Source organism: Symphodus melops (assembly GCF_947650265.1).
Source record: "Symphodus melops genome assembly, chromosome: 16".
In the NCBI taxonomy this organism is placed as follows: domain Eukaryota; kingdom Metazoa; phylum Chordata; class Actinopteri; order Labriformes; family Labridae; genus Symphodus; species Symphodus melops.
The window spans coordinates 7,358,625-7,385,558 of record NC_136706.1 but is presented as its reverse complement, the minus strand read 5'-3'; the positions used below and the strand labels follow the sequence as shown (position 1 = coordinate 7,385,558).

At 38.7% G+C, this 26,934-nt stretch overlaps 1 protein-coding gene across 1 annotated transcript in view; it reads left to right on the top strand.

The window, feature by feature from the left end:
• Nucleotides 1-355: 355 nt before the first annotated feature.
• lamc3 (laminin, gamma 3) overlaps nucleotides 356-26,934 on the top strand; it is a 112,861-nt gene continuing 86,282 nt past the window's right edge. The window contains exons 1-2 of the mRNA XM_079364220.1: nucleotides 356-951; nucleotides 11,401-11,705. Of these exons, the coding sequence (XP_079220346.1) occupies nucleotides 561-951; nucleotides 11,401-11,705 (696 nt within the window). The 5' untranslated portion in view covers nucleotides 356-560. The remainder of the gene's footprint in view (nucleotides 952-11,400; nucleotides 11,706-26,934) is intronic.

The following is a 26,934-nucleotide window of genomic DNA, read 5'->3' as shown; positions in this document are numbered from 1 at the left end:
CTGGAGTCAGCATTTACCAGAACATCCTGCTGTAGGGGCCTGCCGCCAAGTGAATGTATTACCATATCGATGATATTGTGCGTTCCTGTAAGTGGTGAATGCAGGTGCTTTAGTACTGACTACCTCAATACCCCAGAGGTGCATATATAAAAGATGGTATAGAAAGGGTTTCCCCAGTCAAATGAGGTCCTTTAACTCAAGTACTTTACATCTCAAGCGTGTGGAGGTGCAGTGCTCATGTTGACCAGAAGGTGGAGGATGGTTTTGATGCACTCTTTTACCCCTCCCCCGGCCCTCCTCTGAGTGTTTCATGCTGCCACTGATGAGAGGAGTTCCTGCACAAACTTCATTCCACTCCACAGAGGGGGAACACATGTTTGAGCCTCAACAGAGACCAAACAGAAAGAGAAAACTTCTAAAGCTCTCAGACTGGAAATATTTCTCGGGGTTGGATTACTTCTCTCACGTTAGGGTCTTCAGGCTTTTGTAGAGGGGTTTTTTTTGTAGATGAGTGTGAGAGTTTGTAAGAAGTGTAAATGTAATTGAAACTTTTTGTAGACATGGATGCATCCTTTGGTGTGAGCTCTCTTTTCCTTGCACTAGTACTCTCTCTCAGCCTAAACCATAACTTCCGTCTGGTTCAGGCTGCAATGGATTCCTGTTATGATGAAGAAGGCACTCCAAGCCGTTGCATGCCCAAGTTTGAAAATATTGCTTTCAATCGTACTGTGGTGGCATCAAACGAGTGCGGTTCCCCACCTGAGGACTTCTGTATGCAGACCGGCTCAACACGGTCATGTCACTACTGCAATGCGTCAGACCCTGATCTAAGTCACCATACTGGCCTCCTGACAGACTTCCACAGGAATGAAGAGCCCACATGGTGGCAGAGCCAGTCCATGTTCTTTGGTGTCCAGCATCCAAATTCTGTCAACCTCACCCTCCACCTTGGTAAGAGCACAGCAGCATTTTCTTAGTTCAATTTGACTCCCAGAATTCTTTAGTTTTGACTTTTCTTTAACTTCCGCTGTGGTTTGTTGCTGACTGAGTCATCTAGGTCAAGTATTTGTATGCTCGAGGTTAAATTATGAAACTCGGTTCACATAATGTCTTGTATAAAGCCTGATTTTTAAGGACTTGAACCATTTTATATTTACCAGAATTTTCTGTGTCCAAGAATAGAATATGAATAGTGGAACTCGATATGTTCCCCAGTTGTCAAGCTTGGGAGCTATAAAGCTGTCCACATTTCCACATCCACAATAGCTTTCTTATCACATTGGGTATTACGTTTACAACAATAAGCATCAGAGAGTAAGAAACCACTTCCAACCCAAAGTTCAATTATTGTAATTATTTAGATTTGGCAAACATCCTTGATATTGGATTTGAATTTGGCAAAGTTAAGCTTGGATATTTAACTTTTTTTTATTATTATTTTTGCAATCCCATCATAGTAACAGTCCAGAGTTTTTGGAGTTGGCCATGTTGGACTATTATCTGAGACTAGTGTTATGAGTCGGTGTGTTCGTGGTAAAGGAAATACTGCAGAAGCAGATAATGCCAAATGACTACTAATTAAAATTCAGTTCAAAGCGAATATATAGGGATGTCTCAGCTCACAATGCTTTAATGCAATTTAGTAAATATGATATTGACAGCAAAACATTTTGTAATGTTTTACTCTCTCATCTGACAATATAACTCTTGCATACTGTTACAGCTTGAACAAGGCTTAATGTCAAATTAAGCCAATTGGTCAATGCTGTTTGTGAAGCAAGGGGAGAAAAGATCTTAACAGCAAAATGAGCCTTTTTGGGTTCTAGGCTTTCTAATGCTCAATAATTATATCATGATATCATGTCTACTTTTTAGAAGATCTCAAGCCTAATTCCTTGATTTAATATGGGCTTGTGATAGGATCTTTCTTTTCCGTGTGACATGCTTCTCCATAGTGTTTTGTAAATGAATGGTGATCTCTTTATACTAAACAGCTGTGTATGACACCAAAAACGTTTGTATTTTTCAGTAGAGGCTCAGAGCTGCCTTCATAAACAACCCCTGGCCCAGACATGGCTTAGACTTGGGAGTGTTTATGAGCTCATAGCCACAAGGGCATGTCTGAGAATTTGGTTGGATTTCAAGTTAAGTGTACACAGAGTTGCATCTGATGTGCATAGAAAGAAACTGACTGATGGTCAAGAGTTGGCCCATGTTTACTTTTATTCAGCCCACATACTGCCAAAGTTATACCGCTTAAATCTTGGTGCCACAATCTCAAGTTTACATGATAAGTCTTTTTTAAGGTATGATACAGGCTAAAAACAGACCTGAGAATATGTTTTTATCACAGCAGCACATACAGATACAGCACAACAGCTTTTAGCTGCAGCGCCTACTTCCTTATGCAGTGGTCTTTGGCATAACATCTGATGTTTCCTTGGCAACGATGTCTTGGCGGCTGCCGCGACAAGACGAATCCCGTGACAACTGTTATGTATTTCCCTGGCTTTGACAACTGTTTGAAACATATGATGTAACGTTAGTGTTTAACTAAAACATATATATCACATATCTTTAGTATATTTTAAATCCTTTAGATGTTTTAATGTAAACATTGTCATAGAATTCACCATATTATACCTTTTTTAAATCCACATTTTGCATGTATTGCATCTTGTTTAAGATTACTCTTGTGCTAGACAGTCAATGCAGTGTTATCCTTTCATAAATAAACGCTAATAACCTGCGGGGGAAAAAAGTGTGCCAGGAATAAGACTTCAAAAGGAAGCTAAGATAAAGTAATTAATGCATCACATTAAAACTATTTGTCATTAATTTGATTTATCAACATTGTTTTTTCATACTGCAAGGGCTGGAATGACAATTTGAGAATCACTGCGTTAACCCCTCAGCCAGAGTAATTTTGAATATGCACAGGCTTTGTCAGCAGATTTATCGTCACTTCAAACTATGCAAAATGTTCCCCTTGCCTGGACGTTATGAAAGTTTTCCCCAAACATTGGACAGTAACTAAAAGCCCTCGGGCAAGATGTTTCGGTTAGAAGTTTTAAAATGTCGTCCCTCAACCTTTTGTTAAAGTTAAACTGTTCAGATAAAATGTGATAAATTAAAAATAATACATGCATTTACATAAATGACCAAGTGCTTTGACCAGCCAAGTAAACGTTGGACATTCAAACAGCCACAGACAGCTAAGCAGCAAGGCTTGACAAAATGAATTGTAAAAAAATAAACATATAGAAGAAAAATGAAAGTAATACAATGAAATAAAAATACAACATCACATAAAAGTGACTCTATGAAATGGCTTTTTATAGAAGTGATTTACAAGAAGTCCCCAATTCTGGCAGTCTTTTCTCCTCAGGCAGGCAGCTGCAAAGAAGTAAGACCCTGATGACAGAAAGCACAATCACCTTTGGATTTAAGCCCCTGTTTTAACACCCAGAAGGGTCCAACTATGGATGTAAGGCTGGGAACTAGCTATGTATTGACATTGTTCTAAGTACATTTCACAATAATGGGGATTTGTTTGTGTAAAATTCAGAAACTAAGAAAGGAGGAAGGTCAACAAAAGGTCAGTAATGGCTGTGGCAATAACTGGTTAATGCTGAGTTTGAGCTTGGCACCAGCAGGTTAGGTTGGGTGTTTTGTTATAGTAAAAAAGAAAATCCTTAGTTAATGTAACTCTTCATATGTACAGACCATGCAGTTAAAGTTAATTTTCATGGTGCAAAACTGACATTTGAAACAGTTATAGACTAAACTTTCAATGTAAATTCAGTTACTCTAGTTGTCCTTATGACATGTTTTATGAATGTGTCTTCACACTCTCTTTTCCTTTGACAAAATGCATTGCACACTGCTTCATACACTGTGCACACAGTTTGCATTTGAAAACATTCCTCATAGCCCTAAATATTATGAGACCAGCTTGAGCCATTTGCATCATTCTCCCATTAACATGTCATGGAAAACTGCTGAAATGAGTAAGAGACCACATTTGTCACTGTTACTGAATTAAACTGTGGCAATTAATGTTACAAAGCTTTAATAGAAATCTTTCTGTTGAATAACGTTTCCTGCTTCCATTGATTTGATGAGCTGTGTGTGTGTTTGTGCGCATGTGCATCTTGAGCGTGTCTGTATCTTGTATAAGGGACATTGTGGAGACTGTTTGCATGGTCACATCTCGGGGACACTATATGGGGTCATATTGTATGTCAACTTCACAAAGTCATAACATTTAATGTTAAACTTTGCTCTATGAAAAGGAGAGTTGTAAGATTAAAATAATATTCTCGAGATAAAATGTAAGTTTTTGTTTATTTTCTGCAGCAGGTCTGCAGAGGGTTTCAAATAAGGCTTACAAAGGATAACAATGAATGTTCACTATAGGCTCCCCTCTATAAATGAACTAAGTTTATTCAAAATAAATAGTAATGCATTTTTATGCAAGAACATATTTGATATATTTATTATATTCTGAGCTTAAAGGGATACTTCACCCATTTACATGAAGCTGTGTATCATTAGAAACACAGCTTGCATCACATGAAAGTTTTCTTCATGTGATGCAAAAAGTGTCATATTGCATCACATGAAGAAAACTTCCAGGCAAAGAAAAACATATTTTTCTCATCTCAGGGCAAAATGAGGGTTGGACTCGCAACCATTCAACACCACTACCATGTTTCTAATGATACAAAGCTTCATGTAAATGGATGAAGTATCCCTTTAAATACAGAGGTTTAAAACGGCATGCAATCTAATCAATCCTAATTTTGGTTTTACTCTCCTCTGGCTCTTCTAATGACAAACAGCATATCCAAATATTGACTAGATTACCAAATCAAAAGCAGTATGCTCTGATTTTTCTGCACTCTGCCACAGGCGACAAGCTGCCAGAGTTAGAAAGCCAACAATTAATTCACAGTTTGATACTTAAGGGAAAAAAAAAAAGAACATTTTGGTAAAATGTTATTTCTGGAGAGAATGTCCTGTGCTATTTGCTTATTTTTACAGCTACCTGTATCTTTTATCCTGAAGCTAGCATAAATAAACAACTGCCTTCACCTTTTTTTCTATCATCTTCTTGTTACCTGGATTCATCCTGGGCTCTCTTTGGACTTTCTATCAATACCTTTATGCTTTTTTTCTTCACATTTGTCAATAAATAACTGCATTGTTCTTCTTCTAGGACACTCTGACTTTTAAATCTCTCCCCTTGTGCATCACTCTGACAAAATAAGAGGATTTACCAAAATGTCAAACTTTTCTGAAGTTCGAAAAAGCGACTATAACTGTGCTATTTATTAAAAACAGCTGTCCAATGTGAGGAAACTTACATGTACAGTCTTAGACTCAGCTTTAAGAATTGATGTTAGCTACCATTTAGGTAGAAGCCTGATTTCATCCAACTGGTGGAAAAGACTTTCTCTTCCAATACTGTAAATAACATGGGGTTAAAAATAAATAGATGGATTTAGCTATGACTAAAACTACCACTTGTACAAGGCATAACTATGAGGAATATGATTTAATTTGATTGTAGAAGAGATTTTTAATTAACTGTCGCTTTATATGCAGCCACAGTGAAAGATATTATTAGACCAGCAAAACCTTTACCGTCCTATTTGTCTTGTATATTCACTATAGACATAACTATTTTAGTTGTTATGGCAAACTTGTAAGCAAACAGATGAAAAGGATAATAAAGCAAAGAGTTTTTAGTAACGTGAGTCCAATTCACCCTCCTTTTGCTGTGTCTGCTTTTGTGTCCAGCAGCTACTCTGATACTTAAATTACTAAAGGCCACATCATGTTAACCAGCTCGCTGTTAGTTCAGTCCGTCTGGCATTAACAAGAAGCCACTGGGTTTTTAGGGCTTTTAGGCAGAAAATGCTGCTTGCTGTGACCATATAAAGATGAGTATGAAAGTGGTTGGGCTGAATCAAAACAGTAAAAAGGAAAATGAGGAACAAGAAGTAAATAATCACGTCCATTAGTGCGGATTGTCCCAATGTACAAGACCTCTTTTGGTCAGTCTGCTTTCTCTGCACTTTGGAAAGCGTTACCCACCAATAAAAAGTTAGCAACCAATAGTAATGCTTTAAACTGAGCACTCAACCAATGGCTAAAATCAAAACAACAGTGCTCACATGAAAAGCTTGTGGTTAATTGTCTGTTCATGTCTCCTTTGTTTTAGAGCGTGTATATGTTTGTAAGTTTTTAATTAATTTCTCCTTATGTTGTACATTTTAATATGTAGGTTTCTCTCTCCATTTTATTCTCTTTAGAATATTTTTCTTTCTCATTACTATAATTTTTATTTTTTCTTAAAAGCATCCCGTGGACAACTGTTAAAAAATGATCACGTGTTCTAAAATGCTCACCTCACGCATCTGGTTCTTTCAATGTATTTGTGATGTTAATGTCATACAAAATTCACTCTATCTTGTGTGTGTCTGTGTGTTTCATTGAACATAAAGAGTCTGTGGAGACAGTTCTTACTTTAAACTGGAAATGTTTCGCGACGGGTCAGATCTCCTCCCTCCTCGTCTGGAGGGGGAGAGAGGGCACTCCGTATCGAAAACTCATCTTCAAAGGAACATGAGATAGGGACCAAATGATCACAGCAGCTATAAGAATGTCAGCACTTTGACCATTAAGGAACAGTTACATCACAAGCATGCCTGTGTCACATGGAGAAAATTGATTTCCAATAGAAATAAGATGTTTGCTGTTGTTCTGAGACTTTGTTGTTTATAATCTTAGGCTAGTTCCTTTTTCTTGGGAAAAGGTGCCAATACTGCTGCCACTGCAGAGGTATGTTTTACATAGTCTTGAGAGTTTGTTATTTCTTTAGACGAAACCGACACCCACAGGTCTGTGTCCATCAGACTAAGTTGACCTTTGTACCTTTTTTTGCACATTTCTCAAACATGTGTTTCTCAGTAGGTAATGCCTCTGGATGGTTCCAGGATTCTAGCAGGAAAGGATGAGTTTGTTTTTCTCACACAAAATTTCTTGTGAACTGAACATGTCTGAATATTGCATGCGGTGGCATTTCTTTGGTCCGTTATAAAGCTCTCTGATCCATCTGGGTTGCCGGTTGGGGGGTGTCTTCAACATCACTGTTTTCTTTTGCCTCTCCAAACAAAACAAGCCGTCTCTTAAAGAAAAACAGGCAAATGCCGGGATGATAAACACAGTGGTAGGATACTGCAGCCATGTCACAGAGTGGGTCCGTGGAAGAGCAGAAAGAAATGTGGGAGTGAGTCCTGATGCTTCAAGGGGAGTAAACAAAACATAATAAGGAAGAAGGGGGGAAAAGAAAATGCCGGGTGGTTTGCTGGTAAGGAATTGGGGTCAGGTTTTTTTTGGTTTTTTTTCCCACAAATACTTGAGACACACACACACACACAACACACATTGATGTCTGCAGCTGGTTCTCATTCAGCACCATCAAAGAAAAGCGACATCCTGTCTCGGATGTTAAACAATGATACAATTCTGCCACAGTTGGCATAAAACTTTAACAGCAAGGTTATAAGTATAAATGTAATAAAGGGGCTATTTTTGGGAAATTTTAATAAGAAACATGATAAGAACATAAATAATCATCTGTGTATTTGCTGATCACAGGAAGCTCCGCTTGGAGTAAATAGATTGTAAATGTTGAGTCTACATAACTTGTGGTGGGTTTAGTCTCAGTCTGGCCACACAAGTGCAGCTGTGTTAGGTTGACACCATGACTCAGCGCAGGTCAGACGCTGTGCCGTGCTGCTCCCAGCTTTAACTTTCAACTCGGCCTGCAAAAATATGCAGTAACATTGGTAAATGGTGTGGTACTGATGAAGGGTGACAAATGAAGATTAAAAAAAAAGATGCATATTAGATCTCCAGTTTCTTCTGTTCTTAAAGTATCTGTCTTTACCATATGTCACTTCTGTATCAAACCACTTTTAAAAAAATAATAATCACTAATAAACTAGCACACATTAATTTGAAGGTTGCTGCTAGCTTAAGCTTTATCTGCATCAAAATTGTGTCAAAGCATTGCCTAACCCTATTTTCATTTTATTTAAGCCTTTAAGAAACTGGATTTCAATTAGGTGTGGTTGAGCACAGATAAAGCTGAGCTACAAATTCTCATTGAACCAATGTTTGCGAGTGCTTGTGATGGACAGCCACTGGTGGTGCAGATGATGATATCAGTGAAATGTCATTCATAATTGCATTCCAAGCTATAACGCAGCAAATCGGAGCTCAATGCTAACATGAGCTCCTTCTCCCACAGTATTTTTAAAATAATTAGCAGATTATTTAAAAACCCTATATATATATATATATATATATATATATATATATATATATATATATATATATATATATATATATATAGGGTTTTATATAGCCAACCAGAGTTTGTGTAAATCGAATATTTTTCCATCCAAAACAAATGTCCATTGATACAAAATACAAAGATTCCTTGCAAAGCATGGCATTATCACTATCCTGGATAGATCGTGTTTGTGAATCTCGACGCTGACAGCCCGTTTAAGTGCTCAGATCTTTGAGAGGTTCTGTGACTATTATGGGTTGTTTATAGGGGGCAGAAGCTGCCTTTGTGGTCCAGAAGGCAGCATGCTGCATGAGTTACTCCTGCTGAGGCGAGTGCTCGCAGGACTAGTAAATCCAACATTCAGAGAGTTTTGTTTTCTGATCACTTTAATAGGAGAAAATAGTCCTGAAAAGATATTTAGTTTAGTCTGAAGCAGCGCAGGTAATTCCATTCTTCATTGTGTCAACAGAGTGGAGGTTTGGCCTTCAGGACAAAATTAACGGTTGTTGAGAAGTTGTGTCTGAGGCAAAGATGCAAAACATACTGACTATAGCCTCTGCTGCAATCTCCCCTGATGAGTGTGACTACGTGAGAACCAGTCTTAAGTCCCTGCAGACCAGGAGAAAGAGTTGAGTTGTTGTCAGTTGACGTCAGTTCATTTCATGTGACTTGTTCATTATTGATTAGAATGATTCTTCAAAATTGCATCATTCATATTTGCTTGTTGGGGACAATGTCAGTGTGCTTTGGTGTTTCTACAGCAAAAAAATGACAATACAATAAGAGCACAGCGTCCATGTCAGTGAACCTCCTCACTCCATGTACTTATAAATGCATAATCTGTAATCTGTAAAATGTTCATCATAATTCACATTATTTGTGACAATGTTGTTTTTAAATGATATCAAATAGGTCATGTTTCGTTATCATTAAAAAGGGAAAAATTCCCAAAATCTCCCAGCCTTGATATCCCCAAAACCTTTGAACCATATGAAGCCACATTTCAGCCTGCCTCAAACCCATTAAAATAGTCATGTTATTAATGTATCCGGGAGTAGCATGACTGGCCCTGGCTCGGGTTTTCTTGTTCGGCCGTCTTATGTCACAGCATGCTATTTTAATGCGTTTCTAAACTGTCACCATTCAATAAATTGTAACTTGGTGACTAAAGAGACTAGTTTTCTGTCGGAACTGTGAAATAAATGTGCGATTTCAACACCAGGGTTCATATTCTCTCGACAAATGTTTTTATTAGATTCTAAGTTAACAGCTTGAAAAAGCCAGCCGTTGCGCTCGTAAGAACTTTAATGAATAAGTATGCTCTAGTGAAAGCGCATGAATCACAACTCATTAAACCTGATGCAAAGAACATATAAATACCTCTTGCAATTAGTCTGCACCTCATCACGGGGGATATCCAACAAATGTTTCATCTTCTACCTCGTCTTATGTTTTTGCCTCGGTCTCAGCAGGGCTGAGCTCACCTCATGCAGGGAGTAAATGAAAGCTAAATGATCGTAGTTCTCCTGAAGGAACGATACCATTAGAGATTGCTGCAGAGACGAGAGACGGAGACGCCTCGTTCAGACTTGGCAGAGTTTAAGCAACAGATGTCATTATGGCTGTAGCTGTGGATGGCATCCCTCTATGAATGCACTGAGCGGCTGAGACTTAGTCTCTAACGATGTAGGAGAAAAATCCCCATGAGTGCAATGACGAAGCCTGTTCAGAGAGTTACAGCATGTTGCTTCACACTCATGTCTCAATATGACTTCAGTGTGTGTCCGTCCAGTAAATCCCTCATAAAGCCCAGTGCGTATTTATGGCAAGGAAGTATGCCTTTGCAAGATCTGCTGATATGGCTGCAATATTATTGTGTGATGCTACCACAGAGGGTAAACATAGCGAAGAATGATGCCTCTCAATCAAAATGAAGCTCCTCTGTTTGCTTTGAGATTACGGGAAGATGATGTTAGACTCCCTACAAAAGCAAATATGGACAACGGCTCTGCAGAAAATCGATGACTTCCCTGTCACAATTTAATTTAAGCCATGTGAGAATGCAGTGTGCACAAAATGCCCCAAATATTCCTTTTCTTTCCCCAACCATTCCTCTCATTAAATTAAACATGTACCTGGGAGACTTGTCCCTGCAATTATTATGCACCTGCAAAAAAATGACTTCATACACATTTCTTGAGTTACAATGCAACACCAATTACAGCGAAACTAAGTCGGATCTGCCAAATCCCTTAACACCTAATGGAATCCTGCTATATTTCCTCGTGTTCTTCCACATCTAGAGACTTTGCTCCGAAACCACTTTATGCTTTTTCACAGATTGAAGCCGAATCGCTGCTTAAGGGAAAATTCAAAGTTATGAAAAGTCGTACCTCTGTTACTCGCTCATCGACATGCCCCTGAATAGCTGATGCACCACTGAAAGCTCACCTTAGTTATATCAGTCAATCAATGTGTTTAATTCAGTGCCATTCTTAGCCCCCCGTGAGACTCATTAGTATTTGCCCTATCACACATCTATTGATCAGATATCCTCTGTCAAACCCTTAATTGTTGCATCAGCCAGCATATGAACCAGCAATTCACAAATACTGGCACTTTTTTCCTTCTGTTTTGCACTCAATGGCAAATTCAGCCCCACAGTTAATGTAAGAAGAAAATGACTTTTTGTCTCTTTCCCTTTGACCTATGTTTCTCTTGTGGGGCCTATTATGATCTGGATAATGAGAAAATAATCTGGAGTATTATTCTTCTCCTGTAGGAATGATATTCATTTACCCGGCATGGAGGCACGGGAAATTAAGCCTATCCCCCATTGTTTTTTCTACTTTCTATAATGCAATTATGTCTGGGTTTTTTTTCTTTGCTTCTGGGCCCTAAACCGTCCCCCTGCTGTATTTGTCTCTTACATAAGCAGCCCTGATCTTACTGTGTGACTACAATGGATCCAGTTCTATCAGATCAATTCCCATGATTCCATTCAGAGCTAATCATATCTGTTTTTCCCACAGGAAAGGCTTTCGAGATAACCTATATACGATTGAAATTCTACACCAGTCGGCCGGAGAGTTTCGCCATCTACAAGCGCACTCAAGAGGATGGGCCCTGGTTGCCTTACCAGTATTACAGCGCCTCATGTAGGAAGACCTATCGGAAGGATGCAAAGGGTTACATCCGGCCAGGAGATGATGAGAGGACCGCTTTATGTACGGATGAGTTCAGCGATATCTCTCCACTCACTGGAGGAAATGTGGCTTTCTCAACGCTGGAGGGACGGCCTAGTGCGTACAACTTTGACCAAAGCCTGGTGCTAAAGGTGAGTCAGCAATTTGTTTTTTGTTTTTTTGTTTTTTTTAGGTTCTCACTATTATTCTTTGCTCCACATAATTCGTCCAGTCTGGCTTTTATTGTTCCACATGGGGATTTTTTACTGAAAGATCAGAATTAACAAAAAAGCTCTCACATACTTACTTTAAAAAAATAGGTAGAGTGCAAAGAAGGCAGACACAAGCTCTCCATTTTTCTCAAAACTAAATACAGTAAAAACACGTTTGAACCTATTTGTTCCACAAGAAGTATGGAGCCAGAAAATGTGTCATAATGAATAAATGCACACAAATAAATGCTTGAAAAAAGATTCACAAATGTACAGTATTTGTGAGTCGACACAAATGCATTTTCAATGCACACACAAATATGCTTCAATCAATATACCGTATAAATACAAACACATTTTTGAAAATGAGATTCGTGAACATATTTGTGCACAAATCTTTCTTGTTTTAAATATGTGCAATAAAAATTAACAAATGTACAAATCTTCATGTATTTGCAATTTTGATCGAACACATGTTTTTTTTTTTCTAGCACTCCCATTTTTCAGAAACGCATAAACACACAAACAACACATGGGGAGGCAACGCAAGTGACTTTCCACAACAACAACAAGAGGTAGAATCTGGAGTGCTGATACTCGAAGAAGACATCAGCAGCCTCATATATAGGTTAAACAAGAACAAACAACTTACACTTCTCTTTATACAAGTTACATCAGATGCAAAGCTGCTACAGTGAAGCAGTTGTTCGATATGAAAACCTTTGTGTAAGAGCCATGATTGTTTATCCCAGGCCTCCAGAGGTCAGGCTGGGGTGCCGCCTTGTGCAGGCTCAGGGTGGCTACAGGTGTTTTTAAGATGCTGTAATTTATATGTAAGGATGGTAGTGAAGGGAGTAAGTAGTTTCGACTGTGCTCCGGGTTTTGTTTTGTAGTTTATTCATTTATTTTAGTTTACTTATTTCAGTTAAACTGCGTACACGTCAGACACTTTGTTCACACTACCAGCCGGTAACGGCTAAATTAAGAATTAGTCCCTACGCTTTGTGTCAAGCGTTGTCCAACACTGCAGATGCATAATAAAATGAGGAAGAAGATAGACTGGGGCTTTTAATTTCCTTCAGGGAAAACTCTCAATCTCACGTAGAAGGTTTGTTGTAACACATGATGCTCATGGCTAGACCGTCAAGCATGAGACGGATTATCAAAACTGTTCCACTCCCCCAAAACCTTAACACAAGCAAACATACTCTTTGCACATGTACAAACATGACTCCAAGCCTATTTTAAAAATCATCTGAAGGGATCTGATTAACATTGATGAAGCTCTTAGAGGGCTGTGCTGAATTAATGGAAGCCTCTTGAGAGGGCGTCTGGAAGGGGTGGGCACAGCAAAACATGCTGCTAAAAACAAGCAAAAGGCTCTTAATACTACCACTCCTTTATCTGTCTCGGGGCTGTGAGAAGGCATGAGTACATTTGTACACGCATGCGCTCTTAATAATTCAACATTTTTTGGGGGGGTCGTGATTATCCTATCCTTTATGTTACATGTTCGTTCATATTATTTTGGCAGGTATCAGTATAGCTTCCTGTAACTTGTAAAGGACTAAAATATACGGTAACAGTAACCTTGGCACAACACATTAAGTAAACCAATTGAAACAAAGATTTTACAGGATCATTTAAGCGAGATTCATCTTAATGTTTTAATTTTTCAAGCTGATGACTCATGAGTATGTAGGGACAAAAGCAGAAGAAAAGGGTTAGGAAGTATTTATTCAATGCTCCTACTCCAAAGACAAGTGGATCTGGAAACAGGCATGTCTGTTTAATTTGGTGTATATGCCCACAGAGCAGCTTCTGAATCAGATGCAGAAAGCTGCAGTTATTTTGAGACACTAGCAGATGTGTTTTTAGGGTTTCAACCCTTAAGCCTTAAATTGGTGACCCCTTTACTGTAAAATCCCTTGTTCTAATGATTGCGTTTGAAGTGAACGGAAACATTTTCTTGTAGGGAGCATGTATTGGTTCAATTTAAACCATGTTTTTCTAGAAGTGTTCAAATCATGCACAAAGGTAAGAAAGACTTGAGGTTATGTCAGAATGACCAGGGGATGTATTCATAAAGTGTCCTAGAGATAGCATTTCCAGCATGGAGACCGTCATCGGTGGGACCTCCTGCAGTAACAGAGAGCATTTGAAAGACAGCGTTTGAAAGAATGTCATACCTACAGTACACAACAGGGTCCTTTGTGCCTGCTCACGAGGTTAAAAACCATAAGCAGTTGAGGAGTGAAAAAGGATACAAAAAAGATGTAGAGAAAAAAGGAAGGAAGTTGTAGATTTCTTGCCACACTCAGATGCAGTAGGGATGTGGTTAGGATGCTTGGTGAGCTTTTGCAGTCTGGGACGCGCTCTAGATTTAGGAGTTTTCCCTGAGTCCTGAGTGTGACTCATGGTTTCAGATAAATATTACATTTTCTAGAGGTCATGTTTTCTGGTCAAAGTCAGGGCGGCCTTTTTTAATATTAAATCAAAGAACAAAATTTTCATCTAACCTCAACTCTCTACTTAGTGCTTGAAAAGGGATGTTTAACTTGGTGCAAACAGAGATTGTATTCCAGAAATGGATCGCAGTAGGAAAAAGAAATAGAATACAATCAGAATGACAGATTTCATTAAGTTAATTCAAACATTTACTCAATAGATTTACACAACTGTTAGTCAGGCATTATGTTCGCAAGAAATGAAGCATCAGTAACAAAGTAATCTCCAGCAGACGTGCTTGCAGCATCCTTTTATTGCCTGCTCATCAAATGAACTGCACTGCTGCCATGTTGCTGTCGTTAAAAGCCAGGAGAACAGAAATAATAGAGGAAAACAATGCAAATGACACAGCACAGCAGGAGCATAATAAAAAGGATATATTTCATTGTTTCATAGAAATGGTTGCAAGAACAACTTGTAACCTGATCCAAGAGATGTGGACATCTTATACCTCCTGTGCACCGGCCAGGTGTTTTTTATTTCTGCATTCTTTTTCACTGTCCAACACACAATGTGGGAGGCACTATTTTTATCCCTGTCTCTACAATCAAAAATCCTTCCATGTAATGAATATGTATCTTCAACAATAATCTTTCAGGAACTATCCCTCCCGATGACCATTCCACAGTCATGCACCCTTTATCTATGAGCGATGCTGCTTACATGTTTTAACGTGTTCCCTTTTTCCTGAAATGGAGTGCAAAAAAAAAAAAAGGGATCTGGCAATGCAAGACACATTTTTCTTAAAGGGAGCTGTCCTCCTCCACATCATTAAATAGGAAGGGCGAGGGTGTCTTTCAGAGGATATGTGGAGGATATGCAGCCTCAGTGTAACCCTGCCTTACAATGAGCCCCCTCCTAGAGAAAAAAAAAAAAAAACAGCTTCCAGATCTTAAAAAAATGATAATGAGGGGATTTTTCTGCGGGGTGTGTGTTGTTCAGCCTGCCTGTGTATTTGCGCTTTCGAGTAGATGACTGTTATGAATCAATTTAGAGATGATTTAGCTTTAGCGTACCAGAAAGCCAATATTTCTCCCAGCATGCACACGCTTGACGTTTTGAAATTGAACTGTATAATATGTTGTTTCAAATCTCTGAAAGAAAAAAGTGCACTGAAAAAAATTGTTTTTAAGCAGAGAAATAGATTTTTACCTGCTGACTTTGGTGCTATTACAATGATGAATGAATTCAGCCTCTTAATCAAATGGTATATAAAAGCTGTTATACAGAAAAGTTGGAATGGATAACACCATGATAAATAACACCTACCTAATCCAATTTCTTTTTCATAAATACAGAATAATATATGCTGATTCTCATAGTCTGGAACTGATGTTCAATTTGCACTCTTACACCTCCCTAAGCTGAGCAGTTTCAAAAGCAAAACAGCGTGATGCAGCTGACAGGCCCTTAGGGCTACATCTGGTATCTCTGCCTTTACTTATACCTTAACCCCACCCCCACACCCCTCCCACTATAACACACACACATATGCTTTCTGTCTTGCCATGCCGGATGCTGTCTCCTCATAAAACCTCCCCTCTCATCAACCCCCGACACTTTGAATGTGTGACATCTCTGCAGCCTCCTACAGTCTAAATACAGGCGTGATCTTCTCGAGAGGGATCCCTTTTAAAATCGGAAGAGATGGAGGACAGACAGCGATGGTGAAGTCACATCAGCTCTGAAACACATGCTAAGCCAGACAGCGATGCATGATAAAGATTGTTTTTTTTCTGTCATTTGTGCCATGTTTGAGGTCCTCTTGGGTCTTGAAAAAGTGAAAATAGATGTTGAATTCACTATGGGATCAGCATTTGTGTTATTGGTTTGGGGCACTGTGTGGCATGCTACTGTCAGTGACGTGACATATGTCGGCAGGAGAGTAATCTGCAGAACTATATTTTACCATTGAGATGATGGTTCAGAGATTGTTGTGTGTATTCAGTGTTTTGGAGTAAACAGTAATGTAATTCAACTAGCACAGAAGCTCTATTTTGTTGCTCCGTGCTGCTAGTTCAACATTTTATCTTGAATTATGAGTTGCATATACAGTACGAAAGCAGTTATATTACAGCTTTTTGTTTCCCTGATTTCATCTTCAAACTTCCAACCACTAAAGGGCCCTAGAAAATTAAATGTGTCATTGATAAGATGTTTATTTACATTATTAACCCTCTAAAAGGAAATATAAATGCAAACACACAATAATTCTCTCAGTCCCATAATTCCCTACATTGCCACCCTTTCTTACTGTTTGACATATCTTATTTAATTCCATTTTTTGCAGGAAAGCTTAGCCTCTGCTTGGTTCTCAAGTTCACAGATAAATCATGTATCTTGCTTTGTGCAATTTCTTCCATTCAATCTATCTGTTCTATAATCCTGCCAGACAGGAACAATAGCAACGTAAAGTCTCGAGTTTGAATTGATACTGGTGTCTATTTTGTTAAAGTTAAAATATCCTGAGTTTGAAATGCAGGCTCCAAGCATGAACAAAGCAAGGAAAAACGACTTCTCTCCTTGAAAGGATTAAGTGGGATTAAGGATTTAAGGGACCAAGGATTATTCAAGGGAGGCATGGGTGGAAACAGGTATTCTAAGAGTCAACAATAGTGTTAGAAGAAGAAAAGAGCAATGTGATCATAGTGGTGAACACTTGCCTTAATCTCTAATGACCTATGTACAATAACAAGGTGGGGTTTTTTTTGCTACATTTCTTTTTTTTCTCTTTCGTCTCAAATCTCGTCACAAAACCTATTTATTTGTCCATGGCCCTAACTGTTACAGAGGTTGATTTAAACTCGGTTTTGTCTTTATTTCTTCACTTTCCACAGGACAAACTTTTGTGCTGCTGCCATAGTTCAGTTTGGTTTGTATGTTATTCTACTGTGCGAGTCCACACTGAATTGCGCATTGACATCACCCTATTATTTTATCTCAAAGGTGTAAAACATGAGAATAGCTTTTTTGTTTTTTTTAGCACTTTGAATAATGAGTCACACATGGGTTTAAATCACTTATTTTCCTGTGCCTTGTGATGTGTTATCACACCTTAGGTGTTATATAAGTTAAGAAAATAACTTTTTTGTGTCTGTGACTGTGCCTTGAATGTTCCTAAACTAAATGAGTGGCTAACATTTGAACACACATTCATGGTTCTTTGCTCATAACCAAAGAATCTTTATATTCCTCATACTTTGCTTCTCGCAACCATCAGATGGACATCTCTTGTTTTGAAATAGCTCACCATATGGATTTTACATTTGTGGAGAGTGTTCCAAAGTCAGAATAAGATTATGAATGTTTTATAGTAGATAATGGCTCCCTATTCTGGACGAAAGTCCTAGGATTTTTATCGGTCCGCTTAGTGGTATGCTGACTAAAGCAGCTGCACACACACTTGTCTGATAGTTACTTACGATGTATCTCAACTAATCACAACTACTCTAACCATTAACGTAAAATTATCACTCAGATGTCACATTCCAGTGAGTGTTTTTCTTAAAAGGAATGTGTCATGGTGGCAACAAATGAGTTATCAATGATATAATCAAAGGGTCATAGGAAGAAGGTACCACCAGGAGAAAACAAACAAATTATAGTTTATGAGGTGGTACCTGGGGTGACCAATCAGATTTTACTGTTGGCCCATATGTTGTTCAATATTTGTTCAGAGGTTTTACTATTAGTGTCTTCAAATTGTGAAGATCAATAATGAGAACATTTTTCAACCAATGAGTGACCTCTCACCAGCCCATAACAGCTAGCAGCATTCTGAGTGGATAGTAAAAATAAAGGAGGCTCTGGGGAGATGAAGGCCACGGTACACATAAACTAAATAAGACATGTTCAGCGCTGGCTTGCTGTCAGAACAAGTGTTGAGCATGCAAGGTTGTTAGCATGTTGTTTTAGCTTAAAGCATTCCTGTTCCTAAATACTTCCTTACAGGACGACCAGCACGACTGAGGAACCTTGTCATTATTAGCCAAATAGTACTTCACTTGAAACTATTTCAATCAGGAGAGAAAACATAATTTTGAATAAACTATCTATTTAACAATTTAGGAAATAAATTTGCCAAGTCTTTGGCTATTCGACTCATTTATGACAACTCCATATCGTCGGAGCGGTAATGAGGTCGACAGCAGGATAGGATACCCCCCTGAGGAGTGGGTTTCTGAGGCTGTCTCTGAACTCTGCTGAGCTGGAAAGGAGGTGACTGGCGCGTACGAGAGTCACAGCGATTGCACTGAAATGACAAACTGACTGCGGAAGAGCGAGAACAGGTTGTTTTGTTTTTTTTTAATTTAAAGCCAGGATGATTGGTTGAAAGAGGCTGTGGCAGAATCGGGTTGGATTATTAATTAGTTGGGACTAAATGTCCCAAATCAGCTGATCACCACAGCAGAGAGATGGTGGAGGTGGGAGAGAGGGAGTGGCTAAGTTGAATGAAGAAAACAATTATGAGAGAGAATATAATAGAGAATGAGAGAATATAACCAGTGTTCCTGCTTGAACTTACACTGAGCTCCATTTCACTTGTAGGTCGACTCTGGCAATGTACAAAAGCATATGTTAAAAAAATGAAAAGAAATTAACAAGCATTGAATACTATAAGTTTGATTCACACAAAAAAATGTTCTTTACATGAAGTGAAATCTTTTCCAGTACAGCTCTGTTTTAGCCGCCTACATGATGACCCTTTTTACTTCAGATGAGAGTTTTTAATGGATCTGAATGGACTTGCTAAACACACATGCAACGCTGGTCCAATAAACACCCTCATGACTCATTCTTTTCAACTGATTTTATTTTCACACTTCATAAGACTCATTCGTCTGCTTGTTTATCTGGCAGAGTTAGATTCCCAGGTGTGTCTGACCAATGCACTAGCTTGTTTTTGTCTCTGCGTGCCCAGGTCAGCAGCATCATAGCTCTTAGTCTGAGTTAGGAACAGCAATGGGCTTTTTTGATTCTGGTCTCTGTTCCTTGGTCCACATCCTGTGATCATTCCTGCCGTTTAGTGTATATGTGGGACTTTGCTGTGACCAGCTGGACAGAAAAATCAATAAAACTTATGCATTATTCAGTGTGTGGGAAAAGCTCAACATTATTTAGTGTACACAAAATAATTAGGTTGGCCTGCAAATGTCAGTCAGCAGCTATTCAATTTTTTCAGTCACTGGAAGGACTTAATTCTGCAGCATTTCTCCTGTGGTAAAGTATTACATAAAGTTTAAATAATTTACATTGTGTAAATGAGTAAGATCATAATCACAAATCCATATCAGATATCATGTAGTCCAAACTGAATGCTGTTATGCAAAAAATGTTATTGCAGAGGGAGAAATAATTGGATTTTTCAATGTCAGGAAAATCAATTCAATACATTACCTAGGAAATCTGGGTGTTTTTCATGTGTGCCGTGCATCACATTTGAGTGTTAATCCAGCAAGAATTCACATTAAATGTCAGGCGACCATTCTTATCGATGCACTTCTCATGTGTGTTAAAAATCTCAACAAACATGAAATGAAAAAAAAGAAAAAAAAGAGTGAAAACGGGAAAAAATTAATAGCAGGTTTGTAGACTTGGCAAGTTTAATGCGTGTGGCACAGCTTTAAAATAGATAGTGATCAGTGATGATAAATGATGAACAGCATGTAGTACATACACACTTTCTGTCCTTAATTTGTTTTTAAAGGCTCATTACAAGAAGCAATTTCTTGAATGATTTCCAGGATGCGGGAAGAAGGGGTGCTGAGGTTGCAGTAGAATCATTGGCTTATAAAAACATTTCACAACGATATGTGTCATGGCTTTTTTCTATACGTTCTGTAACTTGTTGATAATACTTCTAATCTTTGTGCATACAGAGGTTCGAAACCCATTTAAGAAACCAAATGCACCTGAACTATTTATGAGTCATGTGTTCGTGAGATTTGTTGTCTCTTAAAGGGTAAAATGATCTAAAATAGCATGAATTGCTTTGAGTATGTGAGTTTTAATTATCCTTAACATTCAAACTAATCAATAAAATGTTGAGTTTATCCATGCATATGATAGTTTGGCATCTCTCAGGAGCCCTCACTAAAACAGACTTCCATCATCCCTGGATCAACTGAAAATGGGAATATTAAATATACTGAATTTTTTTTTTTTTTTTTAAAAGAAAAAGGAATTGTACATGGATTAAGATTGTCCAGTCCATTCTTTTGGACCTTAAAAAATGTCATGACTACATAATGTCTACACTTACTCATTCTGCCCATGCATGCACCTACTTGTAAATTCTTTAGCAAGCTAAAGCAACAAGCTGATTGCACAAGGCAGGAAAAGATAGTTTGATATGATACACCCTGACTAGTAATACTCTTGTGAACTTACTTGCAAAATAAAGTGAGGCAGAGGAGAGTGGCCTTGAAAGCTTTTTTTTCTACTTTTTTGCATACAATAGCTAAGATAAGATCGACTGATCATGAAGATTTTTCTTGAAATAGTCCTTATCTGTCATTGAAAATGGGGAATCCACCACTGATGGCATTGGCACTTACAGTATGTTGAAGTGGACTATGGTTGGAATGTTTTCTTGCTTGCTTGATGATGCTTTTTTTTTTTAACTCCAGCAGGGGTTGCTTCTACCAGAGAAGATAGAAGAAAACAATTTTTATCTGGCCTCTGCTAATACCCCCGTTTCCACCAAGCGGTTCAGTTTGGTTCATCTTGGTATGGCACACATTTTGTGGAGTTTCCATAGACTAAAGCTGGGAAAGATCCCCAAATTGCCAACCCCTTCCCTCCTACTTTTTGGTACCCCTTTGTTGGAGTGCCAAGTATATTGATCCAACCTAAAAGGTGGAGCTAAACACTGCAGTCCATTGAATGGTCAAAAGAATCGTCACTTGTTTTTCGTCTGTATTTCTCCTTGTGGCACACAGCCTTCTTTAAAACAAAGCTTGATTGTGTTTTGTAACAAAGAGCGACATGCCAATAACAAAGTAGATGAATTACTGGATGTTGTTCCATCGTTGGTCTTTGTTTACTGTTTTGCGCTTTTCTCCTTTGTTGAATTTATTGAGGTAGCTGTTAGCGATTAGCTGCTATGATGTAATGCTGTTACGTTGATGACGTGGCTATCGACATCTGGCTTACATGCCGCTTACCAAAAAGGGCACAGTTGGCTGTTCGAAACGCAAACCGGATCTGGCTTTACCGAATCAAACCATGCCAAGCTGTACTGATCTATACCAGACCACTTGGTGGAAACGGAGCTAATGTCTAAATCTAAACACTTGTGCAGTACCACTTGTCACCACAGGTGCAACCAAACATACCGTGAGATTCATAGTTATTGAATTACTTTCCTATGGATAACAGCTGTTATGACTATGTAGGTTGGCAAGTTAAAGGATTTTCCCATAAGCTACTTCTGATGTTACTTTAAATTAGAACTCATCAAATAATTACATCTTGCTATGAAGTCTTGTATGGATTGCCATCTCTTTGGGCATTGAAGCTTTCATTTTATCTAATTAATGTTTAAAGAGAAAAACAATCAGGTATTTCCTAGTGATCATAAAAATAGATTTTTTTCCACTTTACCTGTCACACAGCTTCCATACTCTTTTGATAACGACAGGGAATATTGTCTCATCATCCTGCTGAAACCTCAGACGTTTCATGTGATGAAAGACACAAGCTGGGTGAGTGATCAAGCACTCGTTACATTAAAATCTGACTACTAATGCTGCATGCTCTCTGTATTTCAGTATGCCGTGGATGACATCGACCCAGTGATTCTAAAGCTGTGTGGGATCAATATAAGCCAGGAATACATAGATTGGGTGGCAAATCTCTCAACATAGCAGCCAAACACACTCTCTCCTTCACCCGCCTCCTCCTCTTTGCTTTCCTCTCAAACAACACGATGAGAGGGCCCATAATTGACTGTGATCTGTGTCCCATTAGAATAAGAGGCAGATCAATTGCACCATTTCTTTTCATTAAATCTCTCATCCCCCCTCTATTTTAAGGGTGATAGGACAGATGGGTATAGCATAGACAAAAAAAACACATCAGCCATCCCCCTTTTATGCGAAAAACAAAGGCAGCTGAATTCAAAAGAGTATTCAAAAGATGGAGGGGCGTACTCTTCCTATTGGTGATGCACTTGTTCTTGCTTCATGTACAAATGCTACAAAAACAAGGAGAAAATAGATTACTCAATACCAGGGGAGGGGTTGGGGGCAGCACTGATGAATGTAAATGTATTGCATATATTTATTCACATTTGGAGGAAGGAGAAGAAAAAAGGGAGGGAGGTATATGCAGGAATATAACTACTGCTTGTTTAAAACAAAATATACAACCAATATACGGATCCAAAAGGCCTCTCTTTTGTTCTTTAGGATAAAAAGTGGTTGTATTTTACGAAATAATCCTCTCAGTACTAATTCTGCTATCCAGAGAGCCATTGCATTTAAAATAAACAATAAAAAATAAGGCTATTAAAACATCAGTGCCGTCTCTTAATAAAGTATACTTATGTGGAAAATGTACTTTGTATTTGAGAGCCTGTGGACTCGTTTGTGCCCTCATGGACCCATCCAGCTGATCCCACATATCATCATTATACTGCTGGCTGCTCTGTCATACAGCCTTTTGGGCTGCAGGGATTTGTGGCTGCAGGACATGTGTGTGCAGCCTCCCCAGCGCCTTTGCCACTGGCTTTGTGCGAACATTAGCAGCTGGTGGTTCAGTTCAACAAAATATTCCTTTTGGGAATTGTGGGGGTATTGTGTTGAAAAGATGTGACAGTTCCTGTCCTTCAGTCTGACAAAAAACACAGACTTTTTGTGCAAATTGAGCAAAAGTGAAGCCAAATGTTGGAGTGTCTGCCTTTTCTTCAGTGGCCTGCAGGGGGAGTTTACAGTCTTCCAAGTCCTCTTTGATTTAACATGGCATTTATTGAATACAATATGTTTCGTTAAGACATTATGTTTTCGTTACCTTGTGCGTCAATAACCTTTATTCTACGACCAGCTACCAAGTTGACTCTTCAAACAGGACATAAGAGTTGAAATGCTGTGACATCTGACTTAAATAATTAAAATAAAGATTGTGACGGCAATAATCCAAAATCTGAGTCTAAAAACGACGGTACTAAAACCAATTGGCGAACCCTCACAGTGGTAACTTCTTTTACACAGTCTATGTCCAAAAGCTTCAAGCAGAATTGTGTGATTCCCTTGCTTTTCTATTACTGCTACCATCGGATCAAGGGTCCATCTCTCAATGACTTACTGGATGCATTGCCACTTACTTAAGTACAAGAATAAATATTTCCCAGACAATAAATCCAAATTACTCTTGCTCTTGTCTAATTCTAATATAATTGCACAATACATTGGTTTAACCAATCTGCCAAATAACATTCCCATCAGCCTCAGCTGTAATTTGTTTTTAGTATGAATTACCCCGAGATAACATGTTGTTGAGCACACAACCCCAAGACAATACATACTAATACTTAAATTATGCTCAGTCTCAATAGATTTTTGTAATTATGTTGTCTACGTAAGTGCACATCTGTTGCCATCTGTTGGTCCTGACTCTTGTGCTAAATAGAGCATTTGTAGATTTAGTGTTCCCTGAAGAAGTTCTGCAGCTTCAGATGACCTTTAATTAAGTCGAACCTTGTGTGAATATGATTATATTGCAATACACTGGTGATATTGGCTGAGTGAGAGGATTATAGAATGACTGATGAGGGGTGGGTAGTACAGGAGAAAAGGAAGAATGGGATACGTTTCACATTTGACTCTTTTTTTTACTCTCACAAGCCACATGTGATGACCCCACATTGTCTCTGTTATGAGTTGACCTTTTCTCATGTCTTCTCGAGGTAATGAAGTCAGCGAACACTCTGAAGTGCCCTGCGGTTAGGTGTCTCAAATTGAACTCTTTTATTCCTCAGAAACCCTCTGAAGAACTATTGTGCAAGCGAAAGAAAAGTAGAAAAAAAGCATCCACGCTGTGAATACAATCACTGATTAGCCTAATTGAAAACACAGCTATATAAAACGAGCCTTAGTCCCTGATATTTTTCCTTCTCATAGGCAGAATGTGGTATTCATAAAGTTGATGTAATCAAAGTAAATGCCCTGAGCACTATACTGCCCCTTTTTTGCATCTTCTGTTTGTTTCTTGTAATATTGCATTTCTACTTTAAAGGCATGAGCAGTGATCCAGTTAATGCTGTAAAATCATATCCCCAAGGTACTAAAGAGGCCATAGTCAACATTATTGTGTCCGTCTGACCGACACTGTTTTCTGATGCCAGACCATAAGAACACTTAAAAGTATGCCTTTAAAATACAGCGTCAGCATTGCAGTAACAGCCCAATGTTAGTCAGTCACAACTTCTTCTTTTGGCATACCCGTTTTTAAATGCTTCCAATTCATATTATAGTTAGGACTTATTACATATTACTGGAGATCTGAATCCACAGTGGCCTCCAAACAATACAGTTTAGATCTAATGTGCATGACAACTACAAGCATATTCAGAAAAAAGTTTTTATCAAAATTCTTCATATTAAGTCTATAGAGCTTTGGATGTACACATTGTTCATAATGTGCTCTCCACACCTCTCATAGGAATCTGCTCGTTGAGGATAAGTGTAATATGAGTTTGATTAGTTAGTGCAATGCAGGTGTTGAGAGGTGAAAGTGATGTTTTTTTTAGCTGGGGGAGTTTACAGGCTGATGTTGATCTACTTTTGGGTAGTGGTGAGTGTCTTCATGGATAGTGTATGGTTTGAAATAATACAGTGTTTGAAGCTTTGGAACTAATGGGAGTACTTCAGGAGTCTTGCAAATGATAGCTCACTGCTAACTAGTATATTAGGTTCATTGCATTTTTAACTAAATATTCAGATACATTCAGATAGAAATAATCATTAACAGATGTCAGGGGACCTGCTTTCTTTTTTTAGGGCAATCCTTATCGTGCCCAAGCACACTTCACCCTTATGGTCCTGTTTGTTAGACTAGTATGAGTGCTCCAATCCGCGCTCAAGCACTTTGTTGGCCTGTGCACGCTTCGAAGAGATGTACTTCCGCACGGCACAGTTCATGCATCGGCACAAGCATGGGTACACAATGTTGCCAGCCTTCATCAAAGAGAAATCCTGGAGTGTTATGGCAGTATCTCACTACAATAAATTACGAAATCAGTAAAATTTCGTTGTCTGATGTGTGGACGCAAACCCGAGAGCGTTCCTTTTTTTTTCTCTTTATTTGTCTGCCTTGTGGACTTAAGCACACTTCATGATCAGGTAAGGAGATGCATGTGTTGTATCATAACGTCATGTACAAGCGGTAACCTTGCTCAGGCCCGGTTAGTCCTGGAGCAGTACAAACGCGGGACAGCCAATGGGGAGGGGGGACACATAAGCTTAAGCAGTGTACAGGACAACTTTGCCAGAGTCTCACTCAGATTCTCACTCAGAACAGTCAGACCAGTGCAGCCCCAGACAGACTGTATGGGGCGGCACTGGTTTTAACTTGCACTGTTGCTGTGTGTGTAGGTAAAGAGATTACAATCAAAATCTGCCATGCCCTCACAGTTTTGAATAATGGTAATAAAGGGGGGCAAGGGGTGGTGTTTGAATGAGGTTATCTTTGTTCTCAAGGATATAATATTAGCAGAACCTTTTGCAGGTACTTAATGCAGGTACTCAAATTTAACATCATTTTACTATTCAAAGCCAAATTCCCAGAGGCTTTAAATCAAGAAGGTAAATATTTGCTTCCTGGCTAAATGTATGTGTCTAACATTCTTCAGTGTCATATACATGTGTGGATAGATTGATTTCTTAAGGACTTTTTATTCATAGAAATCCTTTTTGATCAATTGTCTTTCCTTTCAGGGAGATAAAGGTTGGGCGTTAGTGTCAGGGGTTAAAGCTACTCTGCCTCAACAGAGCATTAAATGATCCCTGTTCGTCTCTGTAGCGTGCCGTTCCTTCTGCATATGGCTCATACAGAGCTATGCATATTTCATGAGGTTTAAAACAGGAATTGCATCCAGCCTGTTTTATTAGCATTTTAATTCCTCTGCAGATTCACCGCTTGCGCCTCAGCCTGACGAGTGCGTACTTCCAATATAGAGACTTCACACGCTTCATCTGCAGCTTTTAAAAATATCTATGTCGTCTTAAAAGGTCAAAGCGAAATGAAAAAAAGGATACACAACCTATGACACCTAAATGCACAGGTGTTCCTTTCATGTACAGGTCATGGACGTACATTTAGTTTTCTGTTCATACAAGCAATCTCACGTGTTGCGTGTAGATGATTTTGGTTTCGAATAAACACAAACCTTCTAATGAGCCACTCACATGTTTTCTCTAAAGTCATGGCTTCAAAGGGGGCTCTGTTGTCAAGTTCGTAAAGCTCCCTCTTTTTTTTTTTTTTCAATAATCACGCGGAAGATGAAAGCTGCTGCATGAATTCAAATTTAATTTGTTCAGTCATCCATTAAAACGGTTTGTCTGTCTCCCCTGCCACCAGTCCGTCCTCCCTGCCTCTCTCTTTTTTTTCTCTCCCCCTCACTCTCCCTACAGAAAGCTGTGTGGCAAATTGGAGCTCCGGC